Source organism: Monodelphis domestica, chromosome 1 (assembly GCF_027887165.1).
Source record: "Monodelphis domestica isolate mMonDom1 chromosome 1, mMonDom1.pri, whole genome shotgun sequence".
Taxonomy (NCBI): Eukaryota; Metazoa; Chordata; class Mammalia; order Didelphimorphia; family Didelphidae; genus Monodelphis; species Monodelphis domestica.
Genome location: NC_077227.1, coordinates 3,190,877 through 3,204,461, shown reverse-complemented (window position 1 = coordinate 3,204,461; position 13,585 = coordinate 3,190,877). Strand labels below are relative to the sequence as shown.

Sequence of the window (13,585 nt, the reverse complement as noted above, 5' to 3'; positions counted from 1 at the left end):
AATGAAGTCAGAGTAGAAAACAGTAGAAAGAGAAGTGACAGATTAAAACAGAGGCAATATTGTCTGGGATCCAAAGAAGATGATGGAAATCTTTCCTTTGGATTGTAGGGAGGAAGCTGGTACTTAGTGCTTTATTGTATTTTTCTGGAAAGGAGGGGAGGAGATTCTAAACTCTTCTGGAATACTTAGAAGTAAAAATCTCTAAGAATGTCCATTTGCAAAAGAGCAAATTAGAATAGTAATCACAAAATGGTATAAGTGTGACTCTCTTCCTCCTGTGCTTTCCCTTCTCCCACCCCACCCCCACCCCCTGACTTTTTCCTCTTCTTGACTTGTTGGCCATTTGGTTGCCCTTATCCTTACTTAGTGAGGCTGGCCCTTAAAGAGGAGTGAGTCTTACGTTCAGAGCATCCTCAGTGTCTTTCCTAGGGTCCAGTCCACTCAGAGTTTGCACATCACTCCTCGGGCTCCTAAGAAGCCAGTTCTTCCCCAGAGAGAACAGAATTAGGAGCAATGGGTGCAAATTTCAGACAGGAAAATAAAGAAAATGTGTGAGTCTATAAGGGAATCTTCTTAATAATTAGAACTGTGCTAAGGTGAAATGGAGTAATAGTTTAGGTGAATTGTAGAAGGCAGGTAGGTGACTTAGTGGATAAAGCACTGGGAATGGAGTCAGGAAGTCCTGATTTCAAGTTCAAGCTCAGAAACTTACTAGCCATGTGGCCCTAGGCAAGTCATTCAACCTTTTAAACTCCTTTTCCTTGTCTATAAAGTAAGAATAATAATAGTACATAATTCTCAGGGTTGCTTGTGAGGATCAAATGAGATAATAATTAATTCTGGTGCAAAGAAAGCGCCATATAAATGTGAGCAATTCTTAGCTATTAGGAAGGCATCTTGTCTACCTATGGGTAGGAAGAGGTGGCCTCTGAAGTGTCTCTGACTCTAAGGGAAGAATGAAGGCTCGGGCTCTCTATTTGAATCATGGACCCAATTATGCTTGTCACTCATGCCTAGAGGGCCTTGAAGGGGTGGAACTGAATTCCAGGCAATTGTCTTAACCAGGTTCTATGCCAGAGAGTCCAAACCCAGTTTGTGAGGTTCTAGGGTTGTTCTCCTTTCTTGTGTCCCATTATCAGTATTTGGGGAGCCAGAAAACTTCATTAATGTTCCTGTAATACCCTTATGTTTCTAAATCATCTTGGTCCCCCATCCATGGTCATCCATGTGTTTAACATTGGGATTCTTGCTCTGAAAAAGGGAAATCATGGGTAAATGTTTTCGGTTTTTATTTTGATTTGTTTGTTCATTCATTCATTCATTGATTTTTTAATCTATGTATTTATTTTACCAAAGTCAGAGAGGAAACTTTTTAAAAGAGCTGGAATTTCAGGGCTCTACCATCTGGAATTCAATATTCTCAACAAAATGAAGTTCAGACTCAAGAATTTAAAAACAAACCTTGTCATTGCAGTCTTGAGCTTGAAGTTGTCTTTCTGTGTGTAATATCAGCGTTGGGGGACAAGAGGATCTGCTGGGCTCTTTGCCTTTATCTGTAAAGGGACAACAATGCAATTATGAAGGGCCCAGTTGTGTTGAGTGGTTGCGTAAATTCCATTTATATCAACTGCTACTTGCAGACCAGTTCCTGGAGGTAAACGCTGCTGCCTCAATGCCAGCCATCATTCCCACCTCTTCTTAGACTCTGCCTGGGAGGAAGCCTGGGATCTGATGGGCCACCTTTCCCTTGGGCTTACCCAAATTTCACCTCCAGGTTATGGACTCTAAACTAAGCCTCTCCTCTTCCTTATTTGCCAGTGCTTCTTTCTGTCTAATGTTTCCTAATTAGAATGCAAACTCGTCTTCTCACTATTCTGGCATCCTGTAAGTGCTTCATACATCATAGGTCTAATTGCTTAGCTTATATGTGATACAAAAGCTACTCCAATTATTTGGGTTGGGGAATACATGTAGAACGTCATCCCTCTGACAGGAAGCAGCCCCCCTATTCTTGTTTCTCTTGATAAGAGGGGGCATGGTGGCATGGCAGAAAGAGCAGAGTCCTTCTATCGCTGAATCTTTCAGCGCCTCAGTTTCCTCATTTCAAACATGAAGAGGTTCTCTCCAATGTTCACATGTCATATTCTGACTATAGACACATTTTATAGGCAAAACCACAACTGTGCCCTGGAAATATACCTTTTATATGAAAAAGAGAAACTTTTCAACATCAAAAACTTGTATGAAGTTAGCTCCATGGTCACAGCCCAAACCTTAGGTGACGGATTCATGAAAGCAACACTCGTTCATTTCCTGGGACCCCACTTAACATGGCGCTTCGATACTTCCATGCAGCATTAACCCATCAAAGAGGAACTTGCTTTTTTGTGCCCAAATGTCAACGCCTGGGCCAGACACCCACCAGGGAGTGTTTTGCTGAAAGCCTTGAATTCTATTCCGGATGTCCATGTCTCTCCCCATAAAGCCAAGAAATAAAAGAAGCTGCAGCTACACGGAAAGAAATCCCACACTTTGCCTTGAGAGAAGTTAGTCTGCCTGATGAATTGGTCTCATTCTGTGACCAAAGGCAAAAGAAAAAGAATATCCCCAAACGTGGTGATCATCAATTGTCCATTTGTCTTAAACGCTGTCCAAAGATCATCATGCAGTGGACACACAGACATCCATTCCAGAGGGTGAGGAGCAAAGAAATTCGCTGAAGAATGACTCCAAGATACTTCAAGGGAAATCGATATGAACTGTAATGTTTGGTACTCAGTGAGGAAGTAGGCTTAAAAGAGGACAACAGGAAAATGTACTTTAGGAATCAAAAACAAATCTAAAAGGGAGATTAAAAGAGTGCACTAGACAAAAGTCAATGCCTCTAGAGTACAGAAGCTTCCTTTGAGAAAGGAGTGAAGAGAAGGAAGATGTCGGCATGGACCAGTGAATACTTGCCAAGTCACTCAGACCACAGTATGTAGCAGCACCCAATCCAGACCTGCCTCACTTCAAGCCAGTTGTCCCCTTGAGCTTCCTGGCTATCTTCTCTCCCCCTACCCCACTCCATCTTTTCATCTGCAGCTCTGGTCATAATGGCCAAATCAACACCATCTTCCTTCCAGAAGAGACGTATAAATTGGCTGTCCTAAGGCTCCACTCACCAACTTCATGATTCCACAGACCTTTCCCTAGATGCCATTCCCTTTACACGCCTTACCCTTGAGATGAGAAGCCATTGTACTTTCACACATACGTGCCTGGCACTCAAAATGTCTTTCTTCCCCACCACTTGCAATAGATGTCTGTGTGTCCACTACATGATGATCTTTGGACAACATTCAAGACAAATGTACAACTGAGGCTCACCAAGTTTTGGAGAATTTTTTTCTTTTTGTCTTTGGACACAGACACCAGTGTCTGAAACAATGCCTGTGCTAAATCACGTGTTTGTTTTCATTCATGCATTCGTTTCATTCACTTATTCTTTCATTCATCCATACATAATAATGCAAATAAAAAATTGATATTTTAAGACAAGAAATTATAGGTTGTGATCACAGGAGGTCATATTTCAATCTTTTAATTTAATAGTTCAATTTAATGCCTCTATAGTAAGAAAAATAACTTGTTACTGCAAGGGTCAAAAGCACTGATAGCAAAATAGACTCCTCTCCACTATATGGACACAACATCTACATCTACATTGATGTATCTGTCTCAGAACAAGTGAGACGAGTCCTTATATTAAATAAATGTTGTCAAAGAAAATGGAAAAGGGAGGATGAACACACATTGGCCTCAATTATGTCCATTCTGTAAGATCATTTATCTGATATGATTTAAAAATGCCTAAAAAATGGTCAAAGCCATGAAGTGTTTCATTTTCTAGGCTAATCTAAGCAGCTTGGCAGACAAAAGCGATATTGGTGTAGAGGAGAAACTGGTTGAAGAATTGTAGAGAGGGGTATTAAAACAAAACATGAGTTATAACACTTCCTAAATCAATGAGGAACTATGGAGTAAAATCCAAGATTACAGAAAGCTAGACAAATGGTCCAACTTAATGAATGTGTCCTAAGGCCATTTTAATTTCTGACAATCTAGAGCATTGAGCCACAAAAAGTGATTTCATAGGAAACAGCCTAACATTTTACATGAGGTCCAAAATTCCACATCCTAAGTGAAGGATTGGCAATACAAAGTTATCCAGAAATGTAGCTGATAAAAATGCTGAGGCTTTAACAGATCACCAACACAGTATTTGTCAAGTGTGGTATCTAGTCACTAATCATTCAAAAATGATTTTAAGATTCACTAAGAATTATAACTTCCAGAAATAAGAGGTGTATCAAAGCCAACCCTCCTCAGGTGATATCTAGATGGGCATATACAGTCCTTTGCATGGTGCTTCAGGAAGGACATTAAAGCTGGAGACAAGTCAGAAGAGAGCCCTGTGGCTCAAGAAAACCATAGAGTACATGTAATGGGTCGATCTGGGCATGTTGAGCTAAGAGAAGGTTTTGGAGAACTATAGGGGGAGTCTTCAAGTGCTTGAAGAGCTGCCGTGTGGAAGAGATAGCAGGCAGCCAATTTGACCCTAAAGTGTACAACTAGAAACAATCATGGACATTACAAATAGGAATTAGGATTGGAGTAAAAGAAAGAAAATAAAACTCCAAAATCACTAGAAGTTCCTAAATTTGTAAGGAGCATCTTGTGAGTCAGTGAGTTTTGCTTCTTTGGGGGAGGTCTGAACATTTTTTGAGGTTCTATAAGAATAATTTCCCCAACCGAAATTTTGTGGTTCAGTAAAGAAATGCAAACACAATGAGAAAAAATGGAAAATTACATGAAAGAACTTGAGAACAAACTTTTTTTCAAAGACAGTGGAGGCATCATATTTACTGTAGTCTCAGGACCTATACGAAGAAGTCGAAACACCACCACCGAATACTACTACTAACAGTGGATCTGGGCCAGGTATAAACATTGGCTGCTCTGGTTCCTAGAGAAAACACAATCTTTAATGAGCACTGAGGCATCCATTTCTGTCATGCGTGAAAGAGCCAAGGACCCCCACTAGTGAGAACAAAGTCAACCTCCTTCCACGTAAATGAATAGAAGAAAAAGCAGTAAGAACTGCTAACTTCCAAGGCTGCCATTCCATAGCTACAAAATCATTAGGAGAAGCGAAGGAATCCTTGAGGAACCTGTGATCAGGGCATGAGGAGGTTTTCACAAATGCTATTAGAGGAAGAGCTAGAAGGTGTAAAGAGCACAGAATCCCAGGCTGCTTGTTTTTTGTTGGCTCTTGAACCCAACAGAAGGAATTTGTCATCAGAATGCAGCATCGGTCTCACCTTCAGCAAGGGGCATCCCTTGCACGGGACAACATTGTACAGCAGTCCTTGAAAGACGGGACAACAGGGTTACCTGCTCTAAAACAATAGCCAGGCGTTCCCCAGAAGAAAGCGTTTGCTTTCATCCTGAAGGCTGTCCTTTGGCAGAATCCAAGAGGAAACATGTTTCCCTACATAGAGGAAGGCTCTCCCGATGTTCCTCCTCATGGATGACACAGTAATGATTCGATCAAGACAAAAACCACTTCAGAATACGCTACAAAATCCCAGAATCAAGCCTTTGTCTGAATTTCCTTTGTGTCGGGGACAGCTGAGTGGAGAAGGCCCATTCTTTGACCTATCCATAGTGTCAACTGGGTTATCAGAGGGAAACTTCTCTAGAGAAGGATGCCCTACACATGATCTTTGAAAAGGTGGAGGCTCGAGATGCCTGCAGGAAAGGGGGAAGGGGACCAGCCACATGTTGGAGGGCTCCCTGGTCATCCAAATATCAAATTCTACATCCTTCAAATCAATGCCTGCTGGGAAAGGAAAAACGAAAACAAGCAGCATCTCCCGTTGGGCCCGGGCCTCTGAAGCCCTGATGGAGAGAGTTCTCCCTGATGAAACGTCCTTTTTCAAACAGAAGCATGAACTCACTCTCCAGCCCCCTGTCTTCTGAGCTCTCTAGGAGAATCCCTGGCTCACACCGGCCACTTGTACTCCCACAGGGGACTTGGCCTGAGGCCTTCCTGGAGAACGTCAGCTCTCCATCCACAATGCAACAGACATGTTTGTACTCAGAAATCTACTTGCTGTAGCCCTAGATGAAGGGCCCCATGGTGTGATGGGCAGAAAGCTGCCCGTGGACTCTGGAAGACCTCTCTGGGGACTGAAGATCTGAGCCATCAGCTCTTGATCACCCCAACAAGTCACTTGGACAAGAAAGTCTAGGTGAGCCGTGCGTCACCACTGGGGTGGGGGCTCCCTACAATGACAGACGTAGCAACACACATTTATTAGGCACCCCTATCTGGGCCCCCAACTATATTTAGATTTACTTGTGATACACACACTCACGCTCATCCCTCCTCATGACAAACACACTTTCCCTCATAGGAATCCCTATCGGGAACCTGAGACATCTGTAGCATCCCATGAATTTTTTCCTTAATAGACACTAATCCAATCCATTGATGGGGCCGCCATTGTTGAGGGGGAGTCAAAGCATTGTGAGTCTTTCCTGCCCTCAACTGGCTCCCATCTGGCTTGGTCCAGTGAAGCCACGCCAGCGGCCCAACTTGCTGAGCGATGCTCCCACGTGCCCTGCACCTTTCCACACTGCTCCAAGCTGCCCTCCAAGCTCAGCTAACGCTGCCATCAAAGAGTCCCTGGCGTAGAAATAGAAAATGTTTTATGAAAGGGAAAAGCATCGGCCTGGGAGGTGTCGATACAAAAGGACTGAGGCAAGCAAGGCTGGGACGTAAACTGCCCCTGCTAAGAGCTGACAGGACGCCAATCCACTCTCTGTGGGGTTTATCGATGGATCCATCCCAGCACCCCCACCTGAGGGGCCTCCACATGACTCCCTGCCTGTCTGCCTCACAATTGTGCTCAGAGAAGCAGGGGACGGGGAAAGGTCGCCCAGAGACACGGAGGACCCTCGGAAGCATCCTTGAGGAAATAGACTCGTCAGATAGTCAACAAGCATTTATTTCATGCCCACGGGATGATGGGAGATCCAGGAGGAAGGAGAGAAGGAAAGCGAATGGGAGAGTTAGTGGGAGGTTCAGGGCTGGGATGCCGATCTCCGGGGGTATCAGGGAGAGGTCAGGGGACGGTCACTTCAAGACGAGGTACAGCTCCGTGGGGCAGGGGCGAGGGGCCTCCCCATTTCATAAGGCCTTCAATAAATTGGTTTATGGTTTGATTATTCAGAACAAAGTAATTGTTATATGGGATCACGATATCTAGAGCTGCAAGAGGCCCTGGAGACCATCTAACAACAGTAGCTTTTATTTAAATATGACCCTTTCAGGTTTCTGAGGCCTGGAGATCATTTGTCACTGTTGAGCCCCACAACAGCCCTTTTAGATGTCTTCTAATTATTATTAAACCCATTTTATAGATGAGGGAAAGAGAGGTCAATTAATAGTCCTTCCCGGAATCACACAGCCACTAAGTGGCAATCATGGGATCTGAGCTCATGGGCCTCTTGACTTCATGGGCTACTTTCCTTTCACTTCATTGCTCCTGACAGCTAAAGCCTTCGATGCATTAGAGGAAACTGAGACTGAGAGGGATGAGCTGTTTTCTGGAGGAATTAGCAGCGAAGAAAGGCAGAAGAGGTCTGAAATCCGGGGCTGCCCCCACTTCAAAGATCAAAGCTCCTTTCGCCTTCTTTGCCCCTATTTCCTTTGGGCCACCAGACTACAAATACCAATAATAACCTACAAGCCTTCAAAGGCAGGGATGGCTCTTTGGCCTTGAATTGAATTGTATCTCTTGCTCTAGAGCAGCAGTCAAAGGCTACACTCTCAAGGACGTTCTCCTCCCTGGAATCTTAGCCTCGGACAGCTACCTGCCAGGGAAGAACGGACTGTCCCCTCCTGCGCCCAACCCATTCTGCTAGTCAGGCTGCAGAGGGCCTTCACTGATGCTCTCTGGCCCGGAGGAGGCTGTGCAATCCAGTCAGACGGCGCCAGTCAAGGAAACGTCTTGGCCCAGGCTTTTCTTCTCATTCTCTGCCCTCCCAACCTTTGTCCTCACCCCATTCTTTTACCTAATGTCATGCAGACACGGGGCGGGCCTCAGTCTGAAGAAAAAGGAAAGCGAAGCCCCTACAAAAAGCTCAGCAACCCAGACAGTGCCAAGAGGAAACAGCCCTCGTGAGCCAACACGGGCAGCAAAGAGCACAGCGGATGCTGATCAGAGTTCAGCGAGCGAGTGGCCATCCAGCCCTTGCCCAGACCTGTTTGGAAGATGGAGAGGCTGATGGATAGTCCGGCAGCCTGTTTCTGCCTCACTCGTGCTATGCCTATATTAAACTGGATCATCAGAAAGCTGGGAAAGTGGACCAGATTCTCTTGGCTCCTGACACAAATGCCTTCGCAAACCTAAGATTTAATGTTATGCTTTCAGCACTTACAGAGGGGTCGATAGAAAAACAATCCATTGAAGAATTCCCACAGCTTTTGCTAAGTAGTACTTGAAAACATGGCCCATTCCGTTCTCCAGTGCCCATTAGACAAGGAGCTAGACAATAAATACCTCTGAGCAAGGAACATGCTTGTCCTTAGACTAGATTAGGACCGCTGGGTGGCCCACCTACCCAACTGAACTTAATCCGGGAAACCATTATTTAGCAGCACCGAATAGGGGACGTTGAGGTCACCAGGACAAATTGGAAAATGAGCCCTACGCATGAAGGATTTGTATTCTGCTGGGGACGAGATAGGGAGTGCAGAACAACACGCAGTGCTTATCTCCTCATTCTGGCAATCTGCGAGCTAAAATCTGAGGTCACATTTCCCGTATTCACTCGCTAAAAGCGTGCACATGTTGGGCCAACCACTGTCATGGCTCCATGCTGAGTACCTTCTTCCTCCGTCTCCCTTTCTCCATCCCATTTTCAGGGTTGTTTTATGTGTTCTCTTCTCCAGTTAGATTGCAAGTTCCTTGAGGTCAGGAACTGTTTCTTTTTCATAGTTGTATCCCCAGGGCTCAACCTGGCTCCTGGTCAACCCTTAAAAAGTCTTCGTTGGCTGACAAGGAAAGACGTGGAGAAATGAACTCCTCCCAGATTGCTGGTTCCAAACATTGCCCAGCTTCTTTTGACTGACATTTTATCAGTCTTCAGTTTCTAGCTTCTTTATAGCCTTCTTTTGGAAGCCAGCCAAATGGAAAACAACAACAAATAAGTACATTTAGCAGAAGTTCCATTCCAAATTTGTCAAAATTGCCCATCATTTCAAATAAACATAAGGCAGCATATGCTTACTGCCATCAGAAGGTTGGTACTCAACTTAAATTCAATAAACAAATCATTAACCCTCGCTAACTGCCTAGTGCTTTACCAGGCAATGGTGTTAATAGAGTGGGCAAGGCAAGACCTGGCCCCTGCCTCTGATCTCAAGGAGCTACCACTCTCTTCCTCAGAGATGCTGAAGGAGAACAGGTATGAGGGATACTCAGTGCTATAGACACGTCAGCTTTTAGCACCATCATTCTCATTCTCATTATCATGATGACTGTTATCCCATCTGCACTCAGGCTTGGATTATCCCCTTTATGAGGAGAACTCACCAGTCTTGACCTCCAGCTCAGACCTCCCATTCAGTCTCCAGTCCCACGTTTCTACCTGCTTTGTAGACACTTTTACTTGGAAGCTAGAGGCCACAGGTAACAAAGAGAGAAAATGGCCAGAGACCCAAGTGAGGCCACGAGGAGAGAAGTGTGATGGAGATGCTTGGCGTGTTTCTCTCCATCACTGCTCACTGTCCCTCACACCCCACACTTTCACTGATTTGACATACAATGAGTGCCCCACTCACTCCATGGGAGTATGGTGCATCACCAAGAGAGCTACAGAGTTAGTGCAGCATAGGGTCTAGCCCCGAGGGATTACTGCTTGGTGTGCATGAAAGGGGCACGTGCATAAAAATACGCTAATGACGCACATGATATGTATCCCTGAGAGGGTAAAATTGCATGGTAAGAGTGTGGCTAAGAAGAAGTCATTTCTGTGGGAAGAGGAGATGGGGGGTGGCTGAAGATAGAGAAGAAAGAGATATAACCATTCAAGGTAAAGGGAGCACAGCCAAAAAGTCCATCAAACACTACATCACTTCAGGAAAAAATATGGCTTCAGGGAAAGGCATGGGGAGGAAAGTATTATAACTTAGGTTGAGAACGCTAGGCTAGAGCCCATTCATGCTAAGGAATTCACATGTAATTCCTCCTCTCCTGTTCTAATTAGTCATCCCATCCAGGGGACTCTCCTTGTCCCCACGTCTTTCCCTTCCATGCTTTCTCTTACATTTCACTTTCCATAGCCATTTTTCAGGATCTCATTTGTTATGGATTATTATGAGATCATCCTCAAGGTGCTAAGCAGGAGTCAGTGAAAAATGCTGAATGGGAGAGTAGCAAGATCAGACCTGAGAAATAGGGGAAATTGCAGCATTACATAGAGTCATTCAGTCAATAAATATTTATTAAATGCCTATATTGGGTGGGTTGCTGAGCTAAACACTGGGAGTCTGCTCTCCAGGAGCTTATAATTGAATGGATAAGTAAGAATGAAAATGAGGATATACAGGCAAGATCTCTGCAGAATTAAGTCTATGGGGTGTGCATGTGGCGACCACACCTCTGGTCTGAGGGCTCACTGAGCCCTTTTCAGGGCTGCTCACCTACCTTTGGTGTCTACCTTTGACTCAATTCTCAGCTGTGGCTCCAAGAATCTGTCATACATGCAGAGACCACAGTCTAGTGAAACCATCTCAGCAGATGAATTAAAACAGGTTTGGGGTAACTGACAAGTCCCGATCCATCAGTAAGTTGGGGCCAGGGGAGGGGAAGGGTCCTACCACACGTGAAGACTTCTCCCAGTGCAATGGGTCAGTAACAGCAATTTGTTCCAACACCATGAGAGTAGATGAAGCAGGCACTCTGAAGTGCTTAGTACTCCAATAGACATCAAAAATGCCAAAGTCATCCACTGAATCCTGGTGTTCTGAACTTCAGTGACTCTGGAAGAGAGAGTGAGGCTGCTGACTTTGTGCCAATCTGCCCCGCATAAATCGTTTTCAAAATGCAAGATGAACATTATGGAAAATAACTGGGAGACTGGAAATAAAAGAAAGACTAGTATTAAGAGGGGAGAGGAAATGCTCCTTGGAGAAGACAAGATTCAGAAATAAGGAGATACTGAGTAAATGTATCCAGAGTGAGGAGAAGAAATGTCTTGTTCAAGTTAAAACATGGAGCAGATTGAAGTGGAGAAATCACTTCATGTAGGAAGGTTAATGATGCGATGGTCTTACAGTGGCTCAGAGGGAATCAAAGAACTGAATAGCCCAGGAGCTTGTTTCCATAGCTGTGGAAAGAGAAATTGAAAGGAAGAGATCATTGGAAGAAGCATGGAGCAGGGAGCATCTATAGAATTCAGAGATAAGAGAGATTTTGATGAGGGAAAGAGTCAAGAGTCAAAGAAGATTGCTATTTTGATAATGGGTTGCAGAGTACTTGATTTTCCATCACCATAATGATGGCAAGAAGAAAGATAAGCTGAAATCTTACTCTGAGTGGAATCAATTCTGAGCAGGAAGAGCATCTATATCCATTGGGTATTAAATTCTATCTTACCCTACAGGGAAAGTGAGAAGGGAAAACACTGGGGGAGGGGGGGGTAGTGGGGCAGGGCGTTCAAAGAGGGAGGGAAAGAGAAGGAGGGAGGGAATTTAACAGACTCTAAAAAATAATAAGAAGGGAATTAAAAGGGAGGGGCAGAAAGTGAAGTAAGATAAGGAAGGGGATTAGAGGGACTGATTAAAAGCAAACCACTGGTTTAAAAGGAAACATTGAAAGAAGAAAAGGCAGAACTAGGAGAAGATATCAAAATGCTGGGGAATACAGAGGTGACAATTATAACTCTGAATGTGAATGAGATGAACATCCATAGAATGAAAGCAACACCCTAAAGGAAACTATAAGTAAATTAGGTGAACACAGAATAGTATACATGTCAGATCTTTGGGAAAGGAAAGATTTTAGGACCAAGCAAGAGTTAGAAAAAATCACAAAATGTAAAATGAATATTTTGATTATATTAAATTAAAAAATTTTGAACAAAAAAAGCAATGCAACCAAAATTAGAGGTGAAGCAACAAATTGGGAAATAATCTTCATAACAAAAACCTCTGACAGAGGTCTAATTACTCAAATTTACAAAGAGCTAAATCAATTGTACATAAAATCAACCCATTTCCCAAATGATAAATGGGCAAGGGACATGAATAGGCAATTTTCAAATAAAGAAATCAAAACTATTAATAAGCACATGAAAAAGTGTTCTAAAATCTCTTATAATCAGAGAGATATGAATGAAAACAACTCTAAGGTATCACCTCACACCTAGCAGATCGGCTAACAAGACAGCAAAGAAAAGTAATGAATGCTGGAGGGGATGTAGCAAAGTTGGGACATTAATGCACTGCTGGTAGAGTTGTGAATTAATCCAACCATTCTGGAAGTCAATTTGGAACTATGCCCAAAGGGCACTAAAAGACTGTCTGCCCTTTGATTCAGCCATAGAACTGCTGGGTTTATAACCAAAAAAATAATAAGGAAAAAGACTTGCCCAAGAATATTGATAGCTGTGCTCTTTGTGGTGGCAAAAAAAAAAAAAAAACGGAAAATGAGGGAATTCCCTCCAATTAGAGAATGGCTGAACAAATAGTATATGTTGGTGATGGAATATTATTGTGCTCAAAGGAATGAAAAACTGGAGGAATTCCATGTGAACTGGAACAACCTCAAGGAACTGATGCAGAGTGAAAGGAGCAGAACCAGGAGAGCATTATACACAGAGACTAATACACTGTGGTACAATAAAATGTAGTGGATTTCTCCATTAATGGCAATAGAGTGATCCTGAACAACTTAGAGGGATTTATGAAAAGGAACACTGTCCACATTCAGAGGAAAAACCGTGGGAGCAAAAACACAGAAGAAAAACAATTCTTGATTAAATGGGTTGATAGGGACATGATTGGGGATATAAACTCTGAATGATCATCCTAGTGTAAACATCAACAACCTGAAAAAAATTTTTTGAGCAAGGACACATTTAAAACCCAGTGGAGTTGTGAGTCTGTTACAGGAGGGGGCTGGGGAAAGGGAGGGAAAGACTATGATTCTTGTAACCAATGAATAATGTTCTAAATTGAACAATTAAGTAAAGTCAAAAATAAAATAAAAATAAATAAAAAATGAAAATTAGAAGGAAAAAAAATGAAACCAAATAACAGAGTGAATTAGCAACCAAAATCCTATCATATATTGTCTACAAGAAACACACGTGAGGAAAGTAGACACAAAAACAGGGTAATAGTCAAAGGCTGGAACAAAATCTATTGGACTTCCAATAAGAAAAAGAGGGAAGGAGCTGCAAATATGATATCTGACAAAGCCAAAGTAAAAATAGATCTGACTAAAAGAGATAGGGAAGGTAATTACAT

At 43.2% G+C, this 13,585-nt stretch overlaps 1 protein-coding gene across 1 annotated transcript in view; it reads right to left on the bottom strand.

Moving 5' to 3' along the window:
• Positions 1 to 13,585, bottom strand: part of TCERG1L (transcription elongation regulator 1 like) — a 342,031-nt gene that overhangs the window by 108,670 nt on the left and 219,776 nt on the right. The window contains exon 6 of the mRNA XM_001372407.5: positions 1,462 to 1,553. Within this exon, the coding sequence (XP_001372444.3) occupies positions 1,462 to 1,553 (92 nt within the window). The remainder of the gene's footprint in view (positions 1 to 1,461; positions 1,554 to 13,585) is intronic.